Source organism: Balaenoptera acutorostrata, chromosome 4 (assembly GCF_949987535.1).
Source record: "Balaenoptera acutorostrata chromosome 4, mBalAcu1.1, whole genome shotgun sequence".
NCBI lineage: Eukaryota > Metazoa > Chordata > Mammalia > Artiodactyla > Balaenopteridae > Balaenoptera > Balaenoptera acutorostrata.
Genome location: NC_080067.1, coordinates 106,294,846 through 106,320,889, shown reverse-complemented (window position 1 = coordinate 106,320,889; position 26,044 = coordinate 106,294,846). Strand labels below are relative to the sequence as shown.

General features: G+C 34.5%; 1 protein-coding gene across 1 annotated transcript in view; it reads left to right on the top strand.

The window, feature by feature from the left end:
• EPHA6 (EPH receptor A6) overlaps nt 1-26,044 on the top strand; it is an 868,715-nt gene that overhangs the window by 366,560 nt on the left and 476,111 nt on the right. Inside the window, exon 5 of the mRNA XM_057546076.1 lies at nt 13,894-14,229. Coding sequence (XP_057402059.1) covers nt 13,894-14,229 — 336 coding nt within the window. The remainder of the gene's footprint in view (nt 1-13,893; nt 14,230-26,044) is intronic.

Sequence of the window (26,044 nt, the reverse complement as noted above, 5' to 3'; positions counted from 1 at the left end):
GGCTTTTTGAGGCTCTATAAGCAAAACTTCTGTTTTTTGTTTCAACCCTTGAACTTTTGAAGGCACGTCAGTTTAGGACCATCAAGTTTGCTGTGTGTGGGAGCTTCAATATGGGACTTTGAAAGTCATTGTGCTATTGTTATATAGACAAGTTCGAGTTTTCCTTGACATTTGTCTTTAAAGGAAGATATATTTGAGTTTGTCCACATTTCACCTCTCACTTTCTCTCTAATTTTGGGGTTGGAACCAATAGAATATTAAATCTAAATGTGACGGTCATTTTAATGCATGCACCATGAATGTTAAATTATTTGTATTCTCCTATTATTAAAGTATCATAAATTATCTGTACACTATAAAAATAAAAGTGAATATATTAATGCATTGCTAAGATATGCAAAAGTAAAGTGTCACCTCTTAGTTATAAAAGTCTTGTTAAATACATAAATAAGATATAGTGAAAATTTGCCTTCTTGTTGATGATTTGGTGCCAAAATGTTGCTTATCTTATGTAATTCCATAGAGGCAGAAATGGATTGAAAATTATGTAATGCCACATATTCCTTAGAGACAGTGGAGATGTTCCATTTCTTTTAACTGATGAAGTTTATAGATTTGTGTACACTACTACAGACTTATAAAATATAAAATATTTTTATAGAATACATTTAATAAAAATACAGCACATTCATTAGTAGATGTAATTTTTGCTTTCTGACTGTAAGTGCTGAGTGACTACTTTCTTCAAAAAATTGTAGCCTGAGAAATTGCTACCTAGATTTTTTTTTTCTAGTAATGTATTCTAAGTTTATAAGTAGGAAAAGGAAAATTCTAAATATAATTTCTCACCTAATTGTGGAAATAGTTTTGAACAGGAAAAGATTTCTGTTACTATTTATATGTAATCCTTTTTGCACAATTGCTGTATATTATTAAATTATATTGTGGACAACATGCTCCAGCTTAGGTAGATGGTAGTGTTTCCAATGGCTACAGTTGTGCCAGGCAAGAATCCCTGAAAACCTACATCAGAAACTAAATGGACTTCCTAGGAGAGTGATAGAGAAGAATCTGCTCTTTTTATTTTCTTAGAAGGCCATAAATAGACTATTGACAAAATGAAGGAATAAATTGTTCCCCATCAATATAACCCTTCAATGAGGTGGCAGAGTAGGTAGTTGGGGAGGTTTAGTTCTTTGGAGTGAGAAACTATTAAGGAAATAAATATGGGATGTAATAAGGTCTATGAACCTCAGTCATTGTTGAATCTGATATGTGTACTTATTAGCTTAACATTTTATGTTTCTCTCTTTAAAAAAACTTTTTTATGCTTGGTATTGTAAGTTATGTTTGCAATTATGCTAGCCTGCTTTAACTGTGCTAAGTGGAAGCAGAGAGGTTTAATTCTGGTCATTGCTGAGCAGAGCTTTAGACAGGGAACAGCATGCTGTATTGCCATAGGGATTAAAAGAGAGAACCCCAAAGAAAGGTGAAAACTTTTGTCAGATCTCCCCTTGTCCAGCCACAGGAAAATCCCCTCTCAAGGCTTCTCTCTGCTATTTCCTTGAGGACTTCTTTTCCTTGTTTTAGGAAAAACTTAGCATGGTGTACTAGTAAGTTCACCATCTTTTAGAGTCAAATTATCTGAGTGTAAACCTTGGCTTTGGTACTTACTAGCTATGTAGCCTTGGGCAAATTATTTAACCCTTTACCCTCTGTTGCACCATTCTTAGTGTTAATAACGGTACCTACCTCATTCTGTTGTTATTTATAATGATTAAATAAGTTAGTATTTGAAAAGTGCTAAGAATAATACCTGGCACATAGCAGCTGCTATATAATTGTTTGGTACAGAAAGCTGTTCTCTCACAATTCATTTTGAAATAATATTTGATAAGTTAGTATTCAAGCTGTTAAATACTTTATGTTGATAGTATTATGCTGGGCTCACAGCTTCCATCATCTACATTCCTACAAATTGACAGAAATAACGTACTGAATTTGTAAGACCTTTTCACAAAATATATTAAGTCCTCTACCTCTATGCATATCTAAGTAAAGTTTTTTGAATTATACTCTGACTAGGTGAGAGACCCTAGCAATTATTATAATATATGCAGAAAAAGCAAGGACCATAAACTCCAAAGCATCATACTTCCTAAAAATTGAAAGATTAGATTGTTAGGGAAGAAAAACCAGGAAAATGGCAAGCCAAGAGGTCATTGAACAATTAGAGTTAAGAGGACCAAGGTAACTTCACCAAGATACAGAACTTTTGAGGCCAAGGATCAAATAAGCAGTCAACCTTTCCATTTTTCATTAACCGTAAACAATAGCCAAATTCTAATAGATTTTTAATAGATGGAAGCTCCCTTAACTTCTAGATCATGTGTTTCTGAATTAGCCATTCTTTATCACTTTTATTCCAATAATATATTATCTAAAGGTCAGAATTTGTGTCAGGTAGACAGTCATCACTTTCTGCTGTTTTTGACTTAGCATTTGAAGCTATGCTTTCAGAGAATCTTCCAGGCATTTAAAAGGAAGCTTTTTTTTTTAACTTGGTATCAGGGTCAGGGAGATTTTGAATGTTTGGGTTTAAAAGAAAATGGAGGACCAAAATATTGAAAATGACTGAGACATTTGGCTAGTAAATGGCCTAGTAGGGAAAGAGCTCCTAGATAGGTATTGTATGTAATCATATGAGTGATTTGATTCTAAGGACCTCAAGAGATCTTTCCCTGCTCCTTAGCACTGTCATCAAAACAACAGCAACCCTTAAGTTTCTGGTACAACAAAGCATGTGACTTCACCATTAAGAGTTTTATAATTTCTTTGCATTTTCACTGTAGAAATAGGTATTCTTTTAATTTCATAATCTTGAGACATATAATATATATGATATAATCACATAAATATTTTCATTAAGATTTTATTTTTAGAGCAGTTTTAGGTTAAGAACAAAATTAAGAGGAAGTATAGAGATTTCCCATATACCTCCCTCCTCCCAACCCAGACATGCATAACCTTCCCCTTATCAACATCCTCCACCAGAATTGTACATTTGTTATATTTGATGAACCTGTATTAACACATCATAGTCACCCAAAGTCCATAGTTTACACTAGGGTTCACTATTGGTGTTGTACATTCTTTGGGTTTGGACAAATGTATAATGACATTTATCAATCATAATAGTATCATACACAGGATTTTCAGTGCCCTAAAATCCTCTGGGCCTATATTCATCCTTTCCTCCTACCAGCCCATGGCAACCACTTATTTTTGTGCTGTATCCATATATATATGTATATGTTATATAATTTGAATCATATAGTAGAAGATTTCAGATTGGCTTCTTTCACTTAGTAATATGCAGTTAGGATTCTTCCATGTCTTTTCAAGGCTGGATAGCTCATCTATTTTTAGTGCTGAATAGTATTTCATTGTCTGGATATACCACAATTTGTCTATCCATTTACCTACTAAAGGACAGCTTGATTATTTTCCAGTTTCAGCAATTATGAATAAACTGCTATAAACATGCATGTGCAGGTTTTTGGATGGACATAAGTTTTCAACTCCTTTGAGTAAATACCTAGGAGTGTGATTGCTGAATCTTATGGTAAGAATATGTTTAATTCTGTAAGAAACCACCAAACTGTACTATTCTGCATTCCTACAGTGAATGAGAGTTCCTGTTGCTCCACATCCTCATCAGCATTTAATGTTATCAGTGTTCTGGATTTTGGTTATTTCTAATAGGTGTGTAGTGGTACATCATTGTTGTTTCAATTTGCATTTTCTTGATGGCGTGATGGGGGCCTCTTTTCATATGCTTATTTGCCATCAGTATATCTTCTTTGTTGAGGTGTACACATAAAGATTTTTAGGTGTTTCACATGGCTACAGTTTAAAAAAAAGATGTCTTATAATCAAAGCTAATCCCTCAAATATTGGCTGTGGAGGGGTGATCAAATCCTTCCATCTGTTAGGCTGGACTATTATTGTTAACTTCCTCTTTTGATTTTTTGTTTCCACTAACTCCTTCCTCACCACCTATAAGTGTACTCAAACTTCTATCATTAAATAATGTTCCCAGTCCAATAGTTTTTCTCCCAAAACAAGTACCTTGAAAAAGCAGTCTTCATTGGCTATGGCTACTTCTTCACACATTTTTAATTTCCTTTTTACTCTACTACATTAAGATTTTTGCTCTTCACTCTCCTGCAATCATGTTTTTCTTTGTGTAAACTGTGTAAGAAAATAAACTGTGTAAGAAAAATTCACCAATGATCTTATTTGCCATATTGTGTTAGAAACATTTTTGTCTTGTTATTCATGACATTCAACTCTGTTGATCTCTTCTTTTTTCTTGAAACTATTTGTTCTCTTTTATTCTAAGACTTTGCAATCTCCCCTTTACCCATTTAATTTTCTGAACATCATGTTTGTTACCATGGATAGTTTCTCTTCTTTTGCTCACCTGTTAAATACTAATTTTTCTCATGCTCCTTTCTTAGCTTTCTTATCTCATCACATGTTCTTAATCTCATGGCTTCAACTAGCACCTGTAAATAGATGATGCCTATATTTTTATCCATATCCCAATCTTCTCTCTTAAGGTCCAAAGTCACCTAGCCAACTCATTACGGGATCTGACAACCTGTGTGTCCCATAGAAACCTGCCCACATCTCAAATCTTGTATCATACCATACTCTCCTTGGTTATTAAACTCATGAACTTCCATGATGCTGTACTTGTTCTCATCCTTAGTGCCAGCAGTTTCCTCTACTCGAAGTGCTCTCCCTTTAGGTCCTCTTATGGCTGTTTTCTTTTTGGCAGTCAGGCTCAAATGTCAATTCTTAGGACAGGCATTTCCTGATCACGTGTTCAAAAATAGAATCCCTCCCAGTTACTCTTTTTTATATCATATATTTTATTTTTATGCATTATGTCACTCTTTGAAAATATCTGATTTATTTTTACACTCACTTCCTTGTTTATTGTCATTCTAGCCATAGTAGATTACAAGGGGATCATGAATGTTCTTTCTTTACTGTGTCTCCAGCACTAATAATAGTACCTGGCACAAAATAAATACTAGGCACAAAATAAATAATAATACTAGGCACAAGATAAATAATAGTACCTGGCACAAAATAAGTACTAGGCACAAAATAAATATTCAAAGAATGAATAAACTAATAATTTTAGCTCACCTACAAAAGTCAATTTTATTACTTCCTACCTCAGCCTGCTCATCCATCCCAGCTTGTTTCCTTATCCTGGTGAATCCTCATCTACCCATGCATCCAAGCAAGAAAGCTTAGAATCATAACCCCTGTCCCTACCCTTGACGTGTCCAAGTAGTCACAAGGCTTGTCAGTTTTACTTCTTAGTATTTCTTCTGTCCATTCCTTCATATCAACTCCTGGTCCTTTCCTTTTTGTTAAGGCCCTCAACTGTTTCTTGGGCTAATTTATAATATTTTGGCAAGTCTACTTCCTTTAGTCTTCCATCCCTCCAAACATTCCAAACTATTAGAAAATATTATTTTTAAACAAAAACAAAACCTTGATCATATAACCACTTCTTCTGCATCACATCTTTCAAAGCCCAACACCTATCTGACAAAATTGTAAGAATCAATCCAAGAACATCCAAAGTCCAGCCCTGGCCTCTTTCTCCATCTCTAATTTTAACTATATTAGGATCTCTCAAACAGTCCTAATATCCAGTTATACCAGCAACATACTTGTAAGTTTGGATCTTCTTGATTTTTAAAACATTGTTTTAAAAATCAAAAATGGATGTTTTTAAAACATTCATTGTGCTTCTCTTACATGAACTGCAAAGTATATTAAAGAAATTAAGAATAAGAAATTTAAAATGAAATGCTGAAGTGTTTTCTCTATTATCTTAATCTACTTCATAAACTCTTAACTTTATTTCTCAGGTGACTCATTAATGTATGTTCTGTGTTTTAAAGGATGAGCCATGGGGGACACTCCACAATATCAGGTCTTGGTCAATTAGGGCTGCCTCTGAGAGCAGTTCAGAGCACAGGAGACCCTGCTGCCTGCCAAGAACTCTGTTATCAAAATAACTGTCTAAGGCTTTTCTAGACCAGAAGGGAAAAATGCTCACTAAGGTTGGAGAAACAAAGGACTATAGGAGTTACTAAGAAAGTACTTGTCAAGCAAGAAAGGCAGAGAGCATGAAAGGACTGAGAGAAATGAAGTGAGGGTCTAAGATACAGATGCATAAAAAGTTAGACAAATGTAACTCCACAGTCATTGCATTTTCACTTTGATGTTTCTCACGTGTTTAAATCAATAGGAGGATTTTTTTTTAGTTACTGAACAGGTGCTGGAAGATTAACACATTCAACAAACATTTGTGCTGCCTACTTAGAAAAGTTCAAAACATAAAATGCAAATCATATATATGGGTACTTCTATTGCACATCATTAAGGATTTCACTTTTCTTGGTCATCTAAATATGTAGTCAAGTACCTTGAGTAAAATGGTTTCTTCCAATTTCATTCTTAATACATAGGCAAATACCATGTCTTTTTATCTTTATATTTGGTATACAGTGACAGTGGTTGGAATGAAAGTGTAAAAGTTGAATTTATTTTTGCTCTAAGGTTAACATTGTAAAACATGGCTTCTTTATTTCTGGAATGATTGGCCACTTGAGAAAGTCATTATTCTCTCACTCTTACTTTGAATAGAACAAATATTGTGTTGAGATGCATCGGGAAAGGTATTCTTCCCCGTTTCATCTGCCCTACTCAGGTCCTCCACTCTGGGTGGGTATAGGATGCTCCCATACAGATGCCCCTGCTCTGCTTGCTATCTTTTCTTTTTTGCCCCATCACTTTTGTTTCGCTTTCGCTTTCTCTTTCTCTTTCTCTCCCCTAAGCTTCTTTTGCATGGAAAAAACCATTCTGGTTCCTTGCTTTTCTGTCTCACAACTGAAAAAACAAAAGCGCAGCTGATTGCTTAGGTGACTGATTGTAAACACAAGGTAGCAGCCACAATTTTGCAGAAGCCAGAATGGGAGATATTGCATAAATGGATTTATTACCTTTAACAGGCTGTGTTATATTCTAGACTTGTTCTCATTATAGAAAATAACTAAATATTTACTTTATGTATGGCAGTGGTATATTTTTAAAATTAAAATGATCCTTATATTATAGGATAGATACCTGTATATAATGAATCCCAGTTTCCCTGATACAGATCACTGATGTAAGATGTCACTTGAGCTTCATGGAGTTTCCTAAACATAAATACTTTAATTTTTATTTCAGGCAAGGTTCTTTTACCAAATTACCTGGGAGAGTTTCCTCCATAGGAAGCGATATTAAGTGGTTATTCTGCTGATGCTGAAAAATTGAATTACCACTTGCTACCAGGGCGAATCTGTTCTGGGCATCTACAGTTGGAACTCAGAGAGAATTGTCCCATTTAATATCATCTACTTGTACACAACAGACCGCTTACCATGACTAATCCATAATTGGAAAGAGAACATTCATAATTATCCCTACGGTGCTATGCCTTTTGAGAAAGATTTATTAATTGGCTTTAATCTATTCATTTATTGTTTTGCTTTTCCCTCCCAAAATATGACAGTGCTTAGTCTCATCATATTTCTCTTATTTCTAATCAGTATTTAATTAAAAATAACTGACTCAGACACAGAAAGGACTGTATGTAGGTGTATAAGATTTTTTTCTTCGTGATATTTAGCGAAACTGGATGATTTTTTACTCAAAACACCCAAGCTCAGGCTGCTCACGATTTCATTTGTGTTTTAGTGTGCTTTTATTATGAATGTGGTTTTGCCGTTTAACTCTTGACCTACACAATTATAGCATATTTCTGTAGTTTTTAGAATTAGTTATTCTATGGGTTTATATTGAAGATTTTTTCTGCATCGATGAAAATAGTTGATAACTGTTTTTATGAATTTTTCCAAGGTAAAATTATGTCCACGCTCTATGGCATAGAAATTTGGAGTCACAAATGCTTAGTTTTCAAGTTTTGAGTGTCTATGGAACTGTATTTTGAGAAGCTTTTATTCCTTCCCAATGAGAATATGGGTGGCTGTCCACTTTGCTATGGGTTTTTATTAGCTAATACCAGTTTTCATAATATAAACATCCCCTTCCACTTCTTACATGATTTTCAAGTCACATGGTTCTATCTTGAATCAATAACACTGGATTCTTGCAAAGATTATAACCTTGAACTCTCTGCTCTCCAATATTTTTCAAAATTTGCACTATGTGAAAAATAATTCTTGTAGGGTTGCACAAAACTATGCATTCTATTCATCTTAGTTAAAGCACATGCCACCTTTGGATCAAGCTAGACCAGAATAGACCTGTATACAAGAGTACATATATTTCAGTACAATATGTACATTTGGTAAGCAACAGTCACCTTTTCTATAAAACGGGGATATAATTAACTACCTTACAGGTTTATTGTGATAATTGAATGAAATAAATCATGTGAAATATTAAGTACACTCAGAACAAAAAAGTGCTAAAAAAATTTGGTTATATATTTTTGAATACATGCCTACAATGTATAAAAGTAGTCAGCTTTGCCTGAGGACAATGCGAAGGTGTCACAAAGGGGGTAAACACCTAAATCAGAACATGAAGGATGAGTAGGAATTTTCAACAGAGCAAAAAAAAGTAAGGGAACAGTATGTGCAAAGGCATTGAGATGCAGCAAAAGGGAGAAAGAGGCTAAGGGATGGGCCTAGTTTTAAAGACAAATGTAGACGAGGTTGAGAGATTTAGATTTTATTCTGGAAGTGAATGGTATTTAGTATATTAGATTTCTTTTTTTATTTTTGTTTCCTTTAACTATGAGTCTTAGAAATAAGGGAAGATGTAGCAAGAATTATCTAAGTCTTTATTCACGGTATTATGAAAACACTAATGGACAAGTCTTAATTTTAGACATCAATTTAGTTACTGAAGTAAGTACAATAATATTGAAAAAATGAGAATATGTAGAATTCAAAGGATTTGAAGTGCACATGTTTCTGTATCTTGAGCAGTATTTATCTTGAAGATTTAATTTTCAGTTACTCTTCCGTAAATGTTTTTAAATGCTTTAAGGTAACATTATTAAAAGAAATCTGTTGTAGGAAGGCAATAAATTGCTCTCTAATTTGTGTGTTTTGAAAATTTGCATTTGACAGTACTCTCTAAGCAAAGCACTATAAAACATTTTTCTATTTATAGGATGAATACATTGTGACAGAAAATGTGATAGAAAAAAAAAATCTAAACATAAAAAGACCTAGGTATCATCCTACCACTAATACATTTCATGACCTTGACATAATTACAAAACTTTCCTGGGCCTCATTTCTTTATCTGAATAAGTTGATTTAGTTCCTTCCCTGTGGTGAGCTTGAAGCCCCAGTTTTATGATTATTCATCATCCATTTCCAAATATACAAACATTTTATGAACAAAACATTGATAGAGCACATAGTGGTTTAGATATGAATACAAAATTTTGTTTATAGGGCTCCTATTGAATACCTTTTTCAAAGATTATATAGGAAGGATATTAGATTAATAACATAAATATAGATAAAGTTAAAATTGATAGTGATAGTGCAAAGAATGAAATGACTTTTAGAGTTTTAAATTATGTCTATATGCAGATATGACAACTGATATTTTTAGTACATTATTAAAGTCTGGAGATGTACTTTTTCATTTATTCATATAATTTACTCCTTTGCAAAACATTTGCCTAAACATGTATAGATGATTCAATACATATATATATATATATATTCTGATGTTCTCTTTGGCATAGGTAAACATAGAACTATTTTTCTCTCGTTCGTAAACTCAGATGTAAATAATATGCTCTTTATTAGGAAACTGTACTATAAAGTCTTGGTAGTCATTAAATTAACAAACACATTTTTTAAAAATATTTATTTATTTATTTATTTATTTGGCTGTGCTGAATCTTAGTTGCGGCATGTGGGATATAGTTCCCTGACCAGGGATTGAACCCGGGCTCACTGCATTGGGAGCGTGGAGTCTTAGCCACACGACCACCAGGGAAATCTCCAACAAACACATTTAAATTATTGCCAGGTAGTAAGTTAAGAACTGGAAAATATAATTTAATAAAGTTTAATAGGCAATAGCCTTTAATGATTTTCAGTTATTTGGATCAAATTTTCATTGTTCTTAAGGTTTAAAAATGCATCTGTAAGCCACAATTAGTTATAGAGTTAATGGGTGAATGAATAGTCACTCTTCAGTTAATATGAAAAAGACCCCTGTTTATTAATGAGTTAATATATTTCTGTAATTATAAGCATAAAATATGAAATCTACAGCAAAGTATGTAGTAACTGAAATGTGACCCCTAAGTTTGCTCTCCTTCAGTGTCAACTTTTATTTAAAGGGTGTTCTGCAGAATGCTAGTATTCCTTCATATGCTTCTTAGAAAATAAGAATCCATGAATAAACGTTTGGGAAATGTTGGATTAAACAAAGTGAAGCAAATTGTGTTTGTTTTGTTTCAGCGTCAACCTGCCAGAGGAATCTTAATTTGAGCGCTGAACTCATTTTTTTTGTGATATCTCATGGGACTAGAGATATTATGCAGGATGTATTTTGGGAAATATAGTTCTGTTTAAAACATTGTACATAAAGAAAAAACTTAAATTAAATTTAAAAAATTGTAGCTCACCTGGCCTCTGCTACTCTGAGAGGAAGATGGGGGCTGCAGGGCCAGATGCTCTTCTGGGGAGGGACAGGACCACACTGCCACAAGCTTCTCAGAAGTTTACTATTAGAGCACTATTTCTTTATTCTTTAAATGTGTAAAGGGGAAATCCAAATTGAAGCCAAAAAAAAAAAAGATTGAAACTGTGTTTTTTTAATAGAAATAAAATTGTAATTTTTATTTAAGTTTATTACATGATGGGCTAGAAAAACAGCTAGCTGCAAATTAGGATAACTGTCCTTTTCTTATGAGGTTGGTTTGGAGGGTGTAGTGTGGAGATAGCTTTTTTCTATGTGAATTACTTGTTTCCTTTAAGGAAAAGAAATCAACATAAGAAAATCCCTGAGAGTTTTCAGTACAGATGTCTCCAAAAGAGTTATTGCTGCCAAGATTTTTTTTCCCTGTGTGTCACATAATCTTTGTATAATTTATAAATGATAACAAAGCAGTCAGGCCACATTCATAAAAGCCCAGTGACACATAATTTAGTTGAATCTGAGGATTAGAATTGTCTCTCTTTGTTCTAAGTTCTAAATCTTAGTAATTGATTCATGCATGTCATTACAGCTTAATATTTGCATGAAATCACAGTTTAGCTGGCATAATTTAACAGCAATTAAAAACCTATTTAATTGTCATGCAAATTGGTATGAGAGCCCTTGAGGAAGAAGGGTGTCTGCCGTTTTTATTTAAGTATCTCTAGGCGGACAGTCATATACTTGCAGACACCCATAACATAATTGATAAGATTCTTCCTGTTCTTGGAAATGTAAGTGAATAATAATGCATGTTTTTCCATTATAAATAAGAGAAAAGAACAACAGTATGATTATGTCATTCTGTAGGAAGACATTATTATGATAATGATAATGAATCTTTATCTCCTAGCCATGAGTCTAGGTTGGAGGTAAAGAACTATGCCTATCCTTGTGCTCTAGTTTATAATCCCTTCCATATTTTCCTTTCTGAAGGTAGACATTTCTATAACTCTCTGGAACATGAAATGACATAAAGCAAGGTATGGAGAGACCTTTTAGAAAAACTAACTGCCCCTTTTCTAGGTCTAGCTTTAGGTGGTATACATATAGGTGTCTGAGTCCTACCCATTAGGTTGCTGATATCAGGATCCAGCAAAATGAAAAAGGAAAATATAATACTTCTTAATATCTCAAAGCCAATACACAGTCATATAGATTTAGGAGTGATGTTATGCTACTCTAACAGTATATAACAGATCTTGCTACTGAGTCCTCTGTACTCATTTAGACCATTCCCCACACTGCAGCCAGAAAGCTGTTTTTGAAACACATGTAGATAGAATCTGTTAGTTTCTTCCTGTTAAGTATAGAAACATATTCAGACTCATTCCAATGAGCCAGCAGTCTGGCATTATCCGACCCCTTCCTGTTCCTTAAAACTCACTTCTTGCTTCCTCCTTCTGCATGCTAGCCACAGTGATCTTCTGACAGTTCCGTGACTATTTTTAAATCTTTTTTGACTAAAGAGCCCCACATCTTCTACCTCTAATATTCTTCCCACCCCTCTGAACATCTTCCACATCACCTATATGAGGCCTTCTCAGAATGTTTCTCAGGTTATTTCAGCTCCTTTCCTTTTGATTTCTGTAACTGCACTTACTATAATTTGAATTTTATTCTTCTGTTTGTGTGTGTGTATTTGTGTTTATCTAGCCATTCAGCTAAAATGTTAATAACAAGAAGGCAGAAATAACTTTTATCACATTCATGCTGTAAGCCCAAGATCTAGCAGAATATCTGGCACACATAATAGTCACTAAAAATATATATATTTAATGAATGAATGACCATACCTTGAAATCCAAAAGACGCTTATATCAAAAATTGAATTTCTTTCTATGGAGAGAATGTCACAGAGAATTCTTTCCCTCCTTCTAAGCAAATTTTCTTGATAGCAGAAATTTAAAGAACTGTTTAGATTTCTTAAAACTAAGCTTTTTCAAATATGGCAGGAATGTTAATTCGTTATTTATGCAGTAAATTATTTTTCAAAATATCTGTCATAAGCACAGTCTCTTACAGAAAGGATTCTGTGGTATTTCGCAACATAGCACATAGCACAGTGCCAGGCACCTAGTAGACCTTCAGTTAATATTTGTTCAGTGAATGATATAAAACTGAGGTTTGAAGGACTCGGATAAGTGTAAAAGATTATTGACACAATTTTAAGAAAAGGCTGGAATAGTTAAAGGATATAAATACTCTATGTAGTGTGATCCGTACGGAAAAATAATGAGAAAAAGGAGAGCAGATGCTCATCCACCATCCATGAGAAACATGGTTTGTTCACTCTTGATGACGAATAAGAGGATTCTGTGGGTCTCTTTATAAGCTCCTAAGGACACACTTACTTATGTTTAGTAAAGTTAATCTAAATAAAAGTCTAGGTACCACTTCTTATGTATACATCCTTTTATCCCTTCCGTATAATGCTTTTGTCCCATGAAATTGGCAGGACCTAGTAAAAGCCTTTATGCTGCCTCCAGTTTCCCTTCCTCTTCCCCTTCTTCCAAACTGTCTGTCCACCCTGAGTTTATGGCCATTTATTCTCAGCCTGTGAGAAAAAGATTCTTAGAGAGATTGTCCAGAAAAATGAATGGGAGTTTTAGTTATACGTCAAGCATAGTTTGAGGACTGAAAGACTGAACACAGCATGTTTTATATATGCATGTTACTATTTTTTCAAAAGATGATGTAATTATTAAGATGTATTTAAAACCATCACATAATTTAAAATAATGTTTTGTTATATATTTTCAGTCAACAAATTTAAAAAGTATAATTACTGTATCTTTTGGAGATCTGTGGCTTTTGATATTAAATACTGAAATTCATATACCAAAAGTTAAGATATAGACCATCTTCACCCCTAAGACTCCACTCTTACTAAACTAACTCAGATATTTTTAACCATATTTCTTTATGGTTTCCATCAGAAGAAAGAGCTCAAACTAATATAAAAGACCAGCAAGTGTTTATTGATGACGTTTTCAAGTTAGCACCATAATTCATTGTCCTATACATGTACATTTGTTTTTTAATTGCTTTCTCTAGGGCCACCTTCAGCTCCTAGGAATGTGGTTTTTAACATCAATGAAACGGCCCTTATTTTGGAATGGAGCCCACCAAGTGACACAGGAGGGAGAAAAGATCTCACATACAGTGTAATCTGTAAGAAATGTGGCTTAGACACCAGCCAGTGTGAGGACTGTGGTGGAGGACTCCGCTTCATCCCAAGACATACTGGCCTGATCAACAATTCCGTGATAGTACTTGACTTTGTGCCTCACGTGAATTACACCTTTGAAATAGAAGCCATGAATGGAGTTTCTGAGTTGAGTTTTTCTCCCAAGCCATTCACAGCTATTACAGTGACCACGAATCAAGATGGTAAGTTCCAATGTTGTTCTCTCAAAATTTATCTATAATTCCCTTTTGATGCTTAATATCCCTGGTGGACCTATATTCACTGAGGTGCAGTTGTACACTCTATACATTATAGGGGTGATTTTCTGGTTGTTGTTCTTATTGTTTCCCAAGGTGCAGAAAGATATATTTGATATTACTTCTTAGTAGTATGGTCAATTAGATATAAAGCTTCTCTTTAATATCTATGCATTTATGTTTTTGATATAATCCTATACTGACATCTCTTAATGAGCAAGTCTATATTACTTATCAGCAAACATCTGACATAAATAAAATGTTGCTACATGAATTGAAATTCAGTTGCCATACTTATGCAGCCATCTCTTTTCCATGTCAAATAAGCAAAGAGTAAGAATTTATGCTAATTATAATTCATGTCTATATTGTAAAAACAATGCAGCCAGCAAACCTAACCATAATCCACTCCTAAAAGAAACAGCAAAAAATATCCAGAAATGTGTCTAAATGCTGTTGTTTAGGTGCAGTTTTGTGTAAAAAATAGTTAAACTGTCTTTTTTAAAAACTCCAATTGCTTTCAGCTAAATGGTCCCTTTTAACACTACAGGTTTTACTGCAATGTAGTTAGGCGCGAATAGGCCTATGATTTTTATAAGTATATATTCTCTTTAATTCCCCCATAACGTAATTTATCACAAAGCATGATACAGGAAAAGCTTCAAAGATTTTAAAAACTCCCTTTGAGAAGCATTCATAAATTATGTTGATACAGAAGTGATTGTCTTATAGAAGAAAGTATTGTTTTATATGTTTTATACTATTCTTTTACACTATATTTGTTTGCTAGGTCTGCTATAACAAATGCCACAGGCTAGGTGGTGTAAACAACAGAAATTTAATTTCTTATTGTTCTAGAGACCAGAAGTCCAAGATTAAGGTATCAGCGGAGTTGATTTTATTCTAAATCCTCTCTCCTTGGATTGTAGATATCCTTTTTCTCCCTGTGTCTTCATATGTTCTTTCCTATGTGCATGTCTCTGTCATAATCTCTTCTTGTAAGGATACTATCATGACAGATTAAATACCACCCATATGACCTCATTTTACCTTAATTTCATCTTTACAGGACCTATCTCCAAATCCAGTCACATGCTAAATTCAACATATGGATTTTAGGTGATGCAATTCGGCCCATATCATGCATTAAGGCAGCTATGGTGATATTTAAAGTAGAAATATATATAAGATGTTGGAATACTATTCAGCAATAAAAAGGAACAAACTAGTGATACACACAACTTGGATAAACTTTAAGGGCACTATGCTGAGTGAAAAAAACCAATCTCAAAAGGATACATACTGTATAATTCACTTACATAACATTCTTGAAATAACATAATTGTAGAGATGGAGAATAGATTCTTGGTGGACAAGGGTTAGGGCTTAGGGAGAGAGGGATTGGCTATGAAGGGGTAGCAGGAGGGAGCCTTGTAGTAATAATATAGTTATGTATTTTGATTATGGTGGTAGTTACATGAAGTTAGATATGTGATAAATTGCAAAGAGCTACACACATGACATGCGTGCATGCGCACACACACGATCTCTATGGATTTTCCCAATGTCAATTTCCTGGTTTTGATGTTGCACTATAGTTATGCAAGTAGTTAGCATTGGGGGAGGCTGGGTAAAGGGTGTATGGGAACTTACTATACATTTTTTTGGCAAATATCTGTGAATCTATAATTATTGCAAAATAAAAAGTGAAAAAAGCACTGCTAAACCTATAAAGTGTACAGGAAGAAAACTTAAATATTCTACTAAAAACATATTTGAAGCGGATGTGACTATTTTATTCAAAATAATATATATAAGTTCACTTTGCTGATAATCTTCAGAAATGCATCTAATAAATAAAGCAAAGCCAAATAATACTGTAGAATCACCATTTTTGTATTTACTATATAATATTCCTCTTCATCTAGCAAACTGCTCCACATCATAGAATTTGCTTTATGATTGTTCAAAACGTAATTCCTGTTTTCTCTTTTTTTTTCATCTCTCCCATAGTATCAACAAAATCTTGTCAGATGTGTCTTCAGCATAAAGCAGATAGGGTCTTCTGTTTCTCTCTGCATTAGCAGATTATTTCTAAGCCTTTTTTCTGCCACTTGATTAAAAAAAATAGAATCCAGTACAACTGTTCTAGCTATAGGGTATAAATAATTAAGTTTGGGAATAAAAATAATGTATCACTTTAAATAAAATATATATGTAAATATGTTTACATAATTTCATACATTATACACATAGCAGTCTTTCAGGATTAGAAGAGAGTTCATTTAGGCTATTTTTCTAATTTAGCAGAAGGGCAGGATATGAACTATTTCCCACTTTGAAAATGAGAGAATTCATTAAAAGTGTATTGTTATAAGGACAGAAATTATACAAAGCATGAAACAAGATACAATATCCATATATTAGGCTATACATTCTGGTAGGGGACAGTATTATTAAATAATCCTCCCCAGTAAATTTATTTTTGAGAAGAATATTGAGAAACAATTATTGTTCATTTAATTCAACTTTGTTTTAGTTATAAATTATAATGAAAAAACAAAATATATTTAAATTTTGTTTGAAAAGTACATCAGGGTCCTAAACTGAGCTAAAATATTGCCACATATATACTCTATAAAATATGAGCAGTCCTACACGTATGAGCCACTTATCTCCATGTCATAATTTTAAGAGGCACCAAGAAGGTCTTCTCTTCTTGTGTCTGAAATTCTGTTAGAAAATCATATCTTTAAAAATGCAGATATTCCAGTCAAGGGTAACATTATGAAATAATTCGATCTGTGCATGTATCCATTACTCTCTTCACATCAGAAGGGGTCAGATCCTAGTGTTGGGTAAAAGGAGCTTATAGAAACTGGAGTGTCCCAGAACCAGACTTGAGCTGTCGTCATTGTGTGCCAACCTCAATAAGATAACAGTGTTACTATTGCAAATAGAGGGAGGGATTTCCCATCATTCCTCTTGGGTATCTTTGGAAATTCTCTTTGAAGTGACTCAAGAGGCACTGTCCAAAGTTACAGGGTAACACATTACAATTTTTTTGGACTGAGGGGACCACAGTAAATTATTTGTCTCATTATCCGTAGGTTACATATCATTGTTTTCACACTAAAATAGAAAAGTGATATGAGCTATTAATAAGCCTTTAATTTATTCAACATATGTACAGTGATGAGCGAGCTTTTGTGAATTTTACACGCTGGTGGGGAGGCAGATAACAAATAATTTGACAAATACATAATGAGTACTGTGATAAGTCCCACCAAGGAGAAGCTCAGGGTGCTCTGAGAGCATGTATTATTCAGGTCTAGAGGATAAGGGCTGGTTTTCCTGAGGAAGCAGTATTAAATTAAGTTCTGTTCTGAGAGATGAGTAGAATATGAGTAGGCCACATGAAGCCAGGAGAAGGGAAAGAATGCTGAGTAGAAGGAACCAGGCAAAGGTTGAGCAATTGAGGGATTAGGCCCTGATGACTAATGGACCCAAGAACACCTAACAAGTTGATATATTGCAGAGGTACAGCAGGATTTGGGGAAGGAACTGAAGATTTAACCTAAAATTTGGAGAAATGAGTTGGTGTCTGCAAAATAGCCAAGACAAGTTAGGGGAACAACCATTTAGCAGAAGATGCTGATATATCATCAAGGCCAGAGGTAGGGAAGAAGAAAATCAGCAGAATAATAATATTGTACATGAGGCAACCTCGTACAAATAGGAAATAAAATAATAGAGACCGAAAAATATAGACAATTGCATTAATTATGTTTTTACTATTCTGTGCACAGTGTGGAACGTGAGGATAAAGAGGAAGTTTGCGTCAAATTACCTTTTCTTTCATGTAGTTGATTATATGTATATGTCTTTTCTCATACTTAAGAAATATTAAGGAAACCCCATTAAACAACCTTGACTTAATTGTTTGCTGTCTGCTTACAATTACAGAAATGGAAAAAAACAAAAAAAAGAAATTTCCAAATCACTTAGAACCACTTAGCTGTAGTTAGGAAAAACATTCCTTGATTATCCTGATTCTAGTTGGATAAATAAGATTATAGATTTAAGACTATGACTCTCATAATTAGAAATCTTTGCAATAAACCTTAATTAACTGACTTCTGCAATCCCTAAAAGCTTTTTTGCAACCTTCTATTTTGATAGTTTATTTAAATGGTCTTTAAAGGTGGTTCATTTAGAGAACAAAACAAGAAAGCAACACCTAGAAAACATTTGATTTTAATCCTCAGTGCATGATAGAAAAACTAAGATGTGTAGTTTAGTAAAAGGAATTATTCAGGTCATAGACAGGAAAGGAAAATGTTAATCATGGATAGTCAGCCTGAAACAAATTGTGTTTGTGGATATCCTGACATGTGCAAAAACCTTTAGGGACCATGTTCAAAGTGAAAGACATGCTAAGTTACAAACCAATGCTGCTGATATTTACTAAAGGGTCTTTAAAGCAATCATAGTCAGAAGCAGTTTGTCCAGTCCTTCAGCTTCCTAAAATATATGTTCAACACTCCTGTCTCCGCCAATGGGTGACTATTCTGTATAGGTCTTGCTTGAGGCTTACATTTTGATTGCAGATTTCATATATTTGCTCAGGTAGCAATAATTAATTGAACTGACATTGAAAATAGATTTAAATCAACAAAAGTCTCTGTATATTTATAAACTTGAGATGTCTATTTGATTTACAGTTCACTGCATTCTGAAAATACAGTCTATTTCAAATAGCAACCTTTTGCACGTTGCTAGAGTAGGTTAATTAGGGACATTATAAACGTTCATTCATCTTTCTGTCTGTATTTTAATTTATTTTATGTCTGGATATTCCTCATAATCCTCACTGTGTTTTTAAAATTCTTGACAGTGGATATTCTTTTTTCTAAAATCTGTGCAAGTCTATTCAAAGTATAAAAGTTTTAAATGCTTACTAAAAATATACTGAATATAAGCCAGTGGGCATGATAAGTTAAAAAAGAAAAAAGCAATAACCATAATTGAAGCTAAGAGTGATGCTATACTATTTGTATTTTTCATATTTCTTAAACATAAGAAAATTACATATTCAAAAGCCACAAACACTTTATATTGAAGGATAAAATTTTCCTATCTCCTAGGAAAAGTGTTTTTCTTCTGAAAAGTGCACTGAATATTTTATGTAGGGAAGATAATTGAAATGTCATTCTCGTTAATCACAACTAAATAACTTTATGGTACAGCCAAATATTAAATTATGATAGAGTCTGGATGATTGTAAACTTTGTGTTTAGTCCTGGGAAACATCAAATCACTCCCGAGTTTAGTGTCTTTTTGTGGCGTGCAACTTTTGAGTAAACGAATGGTATAGAAAAGGCTCTTGACCTTAGCAATGAGTTTCCTGAAGTTGGTAAATGGCTCAGCTCTTAGTCAAGAAGTGTAGAAATTGAACTGCTCCCAGTCACTTGTGTACAATAACACACATGGTTCTCTCTCACTGGATCATAATCATATTTTTAATAGTTGCTTTCCTGACCCATGTGAAAGTTTCTTGAGAACAAGGATGTTGTGTTATTTGACTGAACATATCCTCAACCTACATTGACTATAAGCTAATAAATCTCTGTTAGCTGCATTAACAGATATTGGAGATGGTTTCAGTTAATCTTTCATTCATTAATTTATTATTTCATTCATTCAAAAATATTTATTGAATATTTACTATCTGGCAGAAACTGTTCAATGTGCTAGAGATATAGCAATAAAGGAGAAATACAAACCGTTAATAGTGTCCCTCCGTTCAGGACATTATATTTTAGTGTCAGGAAGTGATACGTCCCATGAAGAAAAACTAAACACAGTAAGAGGTTTGAAAGTGATGGGGAAGGGGCATTTTACATAGGAAAACCAAAAACACCTCTTTTGATATCATAACACTTGAGCAGATCATGAATTGAAGAGAAAACGCTGTGAATATATAAAAGACTATTCCAGGCAGTGGGAATTAAAAGGGCAAAGCCTTAAATTTAACCAGGAATTTGTCTAGAAAGTAACTGGAAAGTATTATTGCACATGTATTCTTTAGCATGTACTAAATTTCATGCTCACTAAGTCCTGTGGTGCTGTTCTTACAGAATTTTTAATAAAAGGTTTTAATCAACACTAAACCATCCTTTAATAGCAATCATGGGGCTTTTTTTGGTGATTGTACATTGCTAGAAAAATATGTTTAATCCTAAACTTGATTTTAAGCAGTTGGCTTTTAGTCATCAGCTGCTTCTCTGAGAAATTCTCATGTGTGCATTTTTCAGGAAAGGTGACAAAGTGTTTTCTTTAGCATAAAGTAATAAGATCTTATTGCTATTTTGATGCCTCCACTACCACATTAACAATTTTAATGGCATTTCTCCATATAAACTGAAAAATTAGTAATAGAGATTGTTTAGTAAAATATTTTAAATCCTATAAAAATAAATCTGGTTAGCAGTGAAGATAAATGCATATGATCACATTTTGCATAATCTATGACTGTCATGATGTAAGGTTCTACTTTATGGTTGAGAACTGTCTAGCACATTGTTTGCTCATTTTCAGTGCAATTCTTTGTTTTGAAAATGGACGCCAATTTAATTTCATTAACTAAACTCTGCCTGCATAACTTGACTGATTTGGATAACTGGATTATTGGATTCAAATGTGGTTGCTCTTAAAAACTAGGTTTTCATTTTGGGGAGATGTTTTCTAAAAGTCCCTTTTACTTCAAAGTAAATATTAATAAAGATTTTTTTTTTTTTTTTTTAAATGAGGATCTTGAATCAGATGCGTATGTTTTGATTGATTGATTGATTGATTGATTTTGGCTGTGTTGGGTCTTCGTTTCTGTGCGAGGGCTTTCTCTAGCTGCGGCAAGCGGGGGCCACTCTTCATCGCCGTGCGCGGGCCTCTCACTATCGCGGCCTCTCTTGTTGCGGAGCACAGGCTCCAGACGCGCAGGCTCAGCAATTGTGGCTCACGGGCCCAGTCGCTCCGCGGCATGTGGGATCTTCCCAGGCCAGGGCTCGAACCCGTGTCCCCTGCATTAGCAGGCAGACTCTCAACCACTGCGCCACCAGGGAAGCCCAAGATTTTTTTTGAATAATGTGAGAATAAAACTAAAAGATTTTCAAGGTTGATAGATTATTCTAATCATTATTTAAAATGTGAAATGTCTTAATACTTTTTTTTTTTTTTTTTTTTTTTTAAAGGATTTTCTTATTTATTTATTTATTTATTTATTTTTATTTTTGGCTGTGTTGGGTCTTCGGTTCGTGCGAGGGCTTTCTCCAGTTGCGGCAAGCGGGGGCCACTCTTCATCGCGGTGCGGGGACCGCTCTTCATCGCGGTGCGCGGGCCTTTCTCTATCGCGGCCCCTCCCGTCGCGGGGCACAGGCTCCAGACGCGCAGGCTCAGCAATTGTGGCTCACGGGCCCAGCCGCTCCGCGGCATGTGGGATCCTCCCAGACCAGGGCTCGAACCCGTGTCCCCTGCACCAGCAGGCAGACTCTCAACCACTGCGCCACCAGGGAAGCCCCAATACTTAATAAATAGTTTGTAAAGATTGAAAACTAATTGCTGACCTTTTAATCAGACTGAAATTCCATATAGCATCTTTAGATTAAGTAGCTTTTTTTTCCTTCCATGTATTCCTCAGCACTTTTCTATTTGATTTGGATTCTAAAACAGTCAGTTCCAGCTACATAATTTGTGGTGCCCAGTGAAAAATGAAACTGCAGGACCCTTTGTTCAAAAAGCAGGAAAAAAAGGGCCGTTAAAGGTACTAACATATAAAGCTTTTTCCTTCTGCAATTTCTCTCTCTCAACTTGTCATGGTGCTTTTTTAATTGGCATTGAATGTCCTTCTAAGTAAAGAAAATTTCAAATTATTAGCATAAACTTTACCATTCCTCTTTAATTGCTCAATGCTACTTTTAAATGTAAATATAAGAGCATTTAACTCATTTGTGAAATCATCGAAATCACACAGTTCTTTTCCTAGAGTCCTGCACCACTCCCTATCCCCAGTACCCAAGGGTATCGCAAGCAGACCAGAGCAGACAAATGTAAGACAGACTCAAAAAGTTTGGAAAGAGGAAGAGAGGGTGTCCTCAGGCACTGATGCAGTCGAGAGGCCCTCCCTCTGCGCAGGGATACTTGTAGGGAGATTGAGAACACCTCCAGGTTCCCAGAGCTTCCAAACCCACAGTGGAAGGGAGAAGCCTAAGGATCTTTGAACCTCCTTCCCAGAAACTATTGGCTACCTGCATGGGGTGGATGAGAAGCTTGCCCCGACTAAAATGTGGCCTCTGCAGAACAGACAGCCAACACACACACACACACACACACACACACACACACACACACACACACACTCCCCTACACTCTCCAGTGCTAGAGAGCCCTACCTAGACCCTTCTGTGCACATGCCCAGATCCCCACTAGAGACAGGGGACAACCCAGAAATGTGGTCCTGCCTCCTCAGAAGTTAACAAAGTCACTTAACCCAGGTGGAGAATGGCAGCAGTGCGTGGGCAGTGCAGGGATTGGAAGACTGCTTGGCAGAGAGCAGGGGGGAAGGCAGGGAAAACACATCCCCAGGAATGTGGGGAGGGGGGGTGGCCAGAAGCTGGACCTTGCCCAGAGCCGGGGCTTCAAGCTCCCAATGCACATTCCATTGTCCCATCAGACTTCACTTACAAAACATGAGTTAAAGATAAAATTATTAAGAATTTCAAGATGGCATTAGCTGAGCATTAAGCCCTAAACAGGTTCAGGGAGCCGTGCAACTGCGGCAAGTCACACACTCTTGAAATCGGTCCTGAAAACATTTTACAAAATAGTGATGTCACTGTTTTTCCCATTTACCTCTATGTGTTAGTCAGCAAACAGCTATAGTCAGTAACTATGACGTGCCAAGTGCTGTGCTGTATGCCACGTAGTGAAAAATAGATGCGCGTTTGAGTGTTCGAGACATGGTGTCTACTACAGGGCAGTCAACAGTCTTTCATTCTTTAAGATTCTTTAGAGCTTAGCTAAATAAAGAAAGACTAATTAAACGTATAATATCTGATTCAATATGCATTTTCAAGAAATGAGTGCCTGAAATATTACTTAGTACAAAAGTCCTTAAACTATGTATAAAGTAATAAATGATTAAATAGTGATATGGCAGGTGGTGAATGTTGACATTTCACTTTTCTGTTTTTATGAAAGAGAGACTAGCTGTTTGACCACGTATTTATTCTGTTATACAGTGAGCAACGCTTTTAGTAATAAAGATTAAAAACAAAAAAATTGAAAGGTAGTTCCATAATTTGCCTAATGCTCTTCTAATTATTTTGCAATTTTAATAGACCTAAGGGTAAAGTTCATAGCTATTGATACCTTTGTCCTCTGCTCTATATTGTTGTACTGAGTCACTTCCAAGGTGTACCCTGAGGTAAAAGTGTTTTTTTCCTCAAATTAATTATGACATGACTCATTGAATTATTTGTATTCATCCTTTCAAATTGTTATCCAGCTTACATATTTAAGAAATCTCTCATTAAAGCAAATAAATAATATTCCAAGGGTGATAAATATATCTCTAATATGTGAATAGAAATTCCATTTTGTTTTGTCTTTAAAAAACTTATTTTACTCTTTTGCTGAATCACTAAATCTATAAGATATGATTACCTTTTACTTTATAATGCCTGTGTGAATTGATGTCCTCTGTTTTTGACTTCCTATTTCAAGGCTTTTTTATATAAATAGTGAATGATTGACTACTTTCTATGAGTTTTAGATTATATATATATTTTTAAATTTTTATTTATCTATTTATTTATTTTGGATCTTTGTTGCTGCGCGCGGGCTTTCTCTAGTTGCGTTGAGCGGGGGCTACTCTTCGTTGCGGTGCGCAGGCTTCTCATTGCGGTGGCTTCTCTTGTTGTGGAGCACGAGCTCTAGGCGCACGGGCTTTAGTAGTTGTGGCACACAGGCTCAGTAGTTGTGGCTCACGGGCTTTAGAGCACAGGCTCAGTAGTTGTAGCACATGGGCTTATTTGCTCCGTGGCATGTGGGATCTTCCCGGACCAGGGCTCAAACGCATGTCCCTTGCATTGGCAGGCAGATTCTTAACCACTGCACCACCAGGGAAGTCCTTAGATTATATTTTGATAAGTTTATTTGATAGTTATGTCCTATCTCATAATTTTATGTTTTTAAATTTTTTTAATTACTTTTTATAACGATAAATGTTGATCAGTTGTAGATATGAATTGCACATTTAGATTACTAGAAATTGAGAATAGGTTCCTCATTCTATTTTTATGAAAATAAATATTTCATGTGCTGAACAGTTTTGAATATTTAAAATGTTCAACTGCTGTTTTTATTTAGCTGTTTTATCCAAAATGTGAGATACTTGTATTAAGAGCAGAACAATTAAACTCTATTTGAAGTGCTACTTAATTCTATATTTAAATTTAAAGATAACTGACATGGAAAATTATGTCCTAAAAAAACCTGTTTTCCAACATCTGAATTTTATTAACCTAACTGCTGCCAGTTCATATTAGTTTCATACTTATAAGGTGACCATTTTCATATGCCTTAAAGGATCTCAAGAGAATGTAGACTTCAGCTACAAGTCATCAGGCAAGATGTTCTTATAAATGTTAAAAGTAACATTATATAGATAAATATACTTTATATTATAAATAAATGTTATTTTATCCCATTTCAAAGACCTCTAAGAAAGAGCTCCAATTCTCTTGTATATTTTAACTGACTCTTTTAGGGTAGTCTTCCATGTATTTTGTCTAAAATCTTCCTTCTGCCTATTAGCCTATTTAAGAAGAAAATACAAAAAATAAATTGCACTTCAAGAGCTAGAAGTTCTTTCTCTGCATCATCGCTCTTTGTAGATGGGAAGACCATCAGTAGAACATTCTATTAAGATTACTTCTACTTATTTATTTGTTAGAAATAAATATTTTTTAATTTTAATATAATGTAATTTTTATTCTGATTTTCTCAATAAAAAAAAGAATCCATAATGTTAGGTGAAATGCAAAAAGTAACCTAATTGCAATTAATTCTGATAGACCTTTTTTTATGATACATCCTTGATATATCCACTTTCTTTACACATGAAGAATTAGATAAAGTTTTTATGACCTTTTAAGGCCAAAGTCCTCATTATTGTACTATGATCTAGAACTAACTACCTTTCTCTAAGCTGTTCTCTACAAATGTCCCAATTCTTCTCATTTCCCTTATTAATTTGAATTTTATTTTCTACTTCCATAAATTTTTCTTTTCTCCCTTGTGGTAGCTCACATTCTCAGAGGAGGGAATGAAGTCATATACTTGCCTTCATGTGACTTTTAAATCTATTGTAGCTTGTCGTGGTATCAGAGGTATCAGAGGTACCATAAGCAGAGTATGGGAAGAGTTACCCTTCGTTTGACGTAAATTTGGCCAACAGGGACTTGATTTTGTAGGGAAAACTATTATTTTATTTTTTATTAAAGTATAGTTGATGTGCAATGTTATATAAGTTACAGTTATACAATATAGTGATTCACAGTTTTCAAAAGTTGTTATGCTCTGTTTATAGTTATGATAAAATTTGGCTGTATAATATACCCTTGTAGCTTATTTTATACATAATAGTTTGTACCTCTTAATCCCATACCCCTATATTGCTCTTTCCCCCCTCTCTCTCCCAACT